Source organism: Etheostoma cragini, chromosome 16 (assembly GCF_013103735.1).
Source record: "Etheostoma cragini isolate CJK2018 chromosome 16, CSU_Ecrag_1.0, whole genome shotgun sequence".
Classification (NCBI taxonomy): domain Eukaryota; kingdom Metazoa; phylum Chordata; class Actinopteri; order Perciformes; family Percidae; genus Etheostoma; species Etheostoma cragini.
The window spans coordinates 6701480-6705226 of NC_048422.1; the positions used below are offsets into that span (position 1 = coordinate 6701480).

At 39.2% G+C, this 3747-nt stretch overlaps 1 protein-coding gene across 1 annotated transcript in view; it reads left to right on the forward strand.

Annotated features, from left to right (window-relative positions):
- Positions 1–3747, forward strand: part of bnip3lb (BCL2 interacting protein 3 like b) — a 16190-nt gene that overhangs the window by 728 nt on the left and 11715 nt on the right. The window contains exon 2 of the mRNA XM_034896396.1: positions 3194–3425. Within this exon, the coding sequence (XP_034752287.1) occupies positions 3194–3425 (232 nt within the window). The remainder of the gene's footprint in view (positions 1–3193; positions 3426–3747) is intronic.

Below are 3747 nucleotides of genomic sequence, written 5' to 3' on the forward strand. Positions count from 1 at the left end.
TGTGTCTTTTAAAATAAGAGAAGTGGCTAGAAAGTAAGATTCAACTTTAGCATGGATGTGTAAACTTATTCAAGCCACTGTATATAGGGTAGCTGTGAGCCACTGTCTTGTTATTATGTCCAACAGTCCACCTTTTTGTATCTGCCTGTTATGCCTGAATAACAATTACAAATATAGGATGGTACAAAAAAAAACTGCCGATAAACATTTCAGAAAGGTCAGGCATGTTTTATTTTATGTGGGGCCACATAATCCCTGCTACTACAACATTTAGCCCAGCACTGTTTTTGAACTTACTTTTTAATTCTTGGCTGATAAACTTAGGGGTCACCATAGTTATTTTTTACATATGAGTGAGCCAGAATATCTTAAATTTATGAAGGATGAAATTCACAGAAGAGTTTTGATTGTTGGCTTTTATATTAGGCTTGCAGTACATGCTGAGACATAACTTCAGGGACAATGAGACCTCACACTGATCAGAAGGAGAAGCCAGCAGTGTGCTCTGTTATCTGAGACTAGGCTATTTTTGGTGTTTCCTGGAGCTCTACCACCAGAGTCCTTTTTATCTTAATACCTAGGATCTTTAGGCAAGAGGCCCTCCTGTCTGCGCCTCAGGATCAGGAGATCAAACAGGTCACATTATGTCTGCTTACTCTAAACCCAGGGCCACATCTGATAAGTGCTCTTTGGCCAGAATGTTCGGAAGCTCCAGTGTTGCAATGGCCATGTGGTTTTAGTCTACGAAGCGGAGACAATGGGCTCTCGCCAGCAGCTTGGCTCGCAGTCTGTTGTGTAATCCGCAGGATGAGTGTAAATGCTGAGTCGAAGCCTGATTTAGGGGGAGGGGTGCATGCATCGTTTGGGTAGTGGGTATAACTGGCTTGATGCCTGAACTCTCCAGTTCAGTCCTCTCTAAGCTCATATGACCATGGTGTTTACTTACTGTAGTGGCAGAAGAAGAAAGTGGTTTCAAAGCTGCATGATGAGGGGCATTCCCTTCAAAATATTTGCGCTTGCTAACCTTTTTAGTTGAAACCCACCTTTGACATGCCAGTCAAAGTCAAACGCCTGTTGTAAAAAAAGGCCTTTAAGGCTTCAGCTATTTTTTTTTTTTATCAGTCAACAATGTTACAAAAGAATACAAAAAAATTAAGTACAGCGCAGTACAGAATATGTAACGTGTTATGGTTCAATATGTATCTTGTTTTGCTCGATACACCAATACTCCTGTACTCTTCATTCACAGATAGTTAATGTGGGGCTTCCAGCACAGTTTGTGAACACCCGAAAATGAACTTTCATTGACTCTTTTAAATTGTTTCTTTATCAATTATTATTTATTATAATCTGTATAAATATTACAATTTCCAAACATCATGGATTTTGTTTTGTTCATGTTTAAAGATAACTTATTTGAATCAAACTAACGTTTTAATTTATTCATTTCAATTGTGACCATTTTCAGCAACTGCTGCAACAAAAAATGTTTGTGTCATCTTGCAAAAACAGTAACATTTAGTACGTTTGATACTTTGAAGGTGTTATTTAGGTAAAGGTCATGAGTTTCAGGCCTAAAACTGACCCTTGTGGAACGCCATGGAAATATTACGGCTCACTGACTGATGAATATCCATTTGAATAAACTGAGTCCTATTTTCCATATAGTTTAGTTTTTAAAACCAGTTAAAGATCACATCTCTGATTCCATACCGCTCCGTTTTTTTGAAGAGGATTTCATGAACAGTATAAAAAGATTTTTTTAGATAAGGAATATCCCCGCTGCGTAGTTTTTATTTTTGAAACAATTTGTTACTCTTTCTTCAAACTCAATTAGTGTTATAAACGTTGAGCTACCGGATCTGAATCTGACTGTCCATCAATAAATTGTTTTTATCTATGAAATTATCTAGCCTTTAAACAAAATAGTTTTTTGAGTATTTTTGAGAACTGAGGAAGCAGGGATATTGTTCTATAGTTATTGAAAATATGTGAGTCACCAGCTTTATACTTAACATTTATAACTCTCTCTGCTCTCTCTAATGGACAATATGTCAAAAATGTCTCACTCTGTGGAGATGAAGACAATTAGACGACATATATTATAAAATTACTCTAAGTAATCGGTAAGAGGAGGGCGGGCATTTTACACAACAGACATGCATGCATGTCACAGCAGCAAAAGCACAGTTGCCATTAAGGAAATGATGGTTATATTTAATTTAGTTGTCAGTTTAAGGGTCCAGTTATTGTGCATGTTTGCTCAGTGGCCTGGTGGACTGGGACGCAAATGTAACCGTCATTAATGACATTTGTTTGGCCTGTGCTTTTCCTGTTATGACAAGTCACAACATCTGATATAAAAAAAAGCATTTTGGAAGCCCCTTGCTTACCCAAAGTGACATTATTTGTCAAAGCTTCTTATGTGCATGTACAATCAAAAGTACACAAAGCGAAAAGCAAATATCAGTGGCTGGACCAAAACAAGAAAAGCTAGGAAGGGCATTGTGCCTTGCTGTAGAGACACAGGCAGGCTTTTATTTTGGGAATGTTACCAAAGGGGTGGTAATATTCACAGAAATTAAAAAGGACACAGTTAAATGACGCTTCCCATCTGAATACATATAATCTTATTGGCCAGTGGAAGCAAACATACTGCTCCTCGGGGCATATCAGATCTGGCTGAGCAGGACAAGGTTTTATTGACATGACTTTACACTGGCTCTGTTTGATCAGTCAATCCTGACGCTTCTATCCGGATATACAATTCAAAATTGTATATTATCTGTTGTAACGCAGTCATGCAGTCCAGCTTGTTTACATAAACTCAGTTACTTTGTATACTAGTTGACTGCCATACCAAATATTGAAGAGTTTGTGTTAGTACCTTTTTAAGTTTTTCTTACTTTTTTTAAGATCCTTTAATAATGTTTCTCTACCACAATAATTGCCAGGTATTATTTACAGCTCATTATTTGTCAGATCAAGTGGGGAAAAACAGGAATGTCATTTTTTTGCAACCTTGCATAATAAACTATGGTGGTCAGCGTTTTGTTGCGGCAGGAAATGAAACATTTAAGTGCACTGGTGGGGGCGTTTTCTGTTTTGGTGAAAATCCTCAAAAACTCAAACATTGAGTATTTGCGGCGCTGACAGAGGTGAGTGAATGAAAGTTGTCCGTCTGTCCTCCCAGGGTCCTGGGTGGAGCTGGAGATGAACAGAGGCACAGCCGGAGCGGCCCAGTCACCCTCCACAGATGGCCCGGCCCCTGGCCTGCTGCCCCTCCCTCAGGTGGAGGAAGAGGAGGCCATAGTGGGGGGGCTGGAGCACGTCCCGTCCTCGTCCTCCATCCACAATGGAGACATGGAGAAGATCCTGCTGGACGCCCAGCACGAGTCAAGCCGAAGCAACTCCTCCTGCGACAGGTAGTGCTAAAGAGGAGCTCGACCGATTTTACATATCAAAGTGTCAAGTGAACAATGCATTGGGGGTGTGGAGTTAGGAAGAAGTGGCTCAATGCTACATTAAACGCTACTGGGTCTGGCACGCAAGCCACCCTGAATCTCTGACCGACCTGTCCACCAACTGTTTAACAAAATAGAAGAATGTGTGGAATGAAAAAACATATGGTTCTGCTTCACAGAATGTGACAAACATGAATCCGACAATGTTATAGGAGTGCAATGCTTAATTTAAATTAATTAAAATATATATATATATATATATATATATATATATATATATATA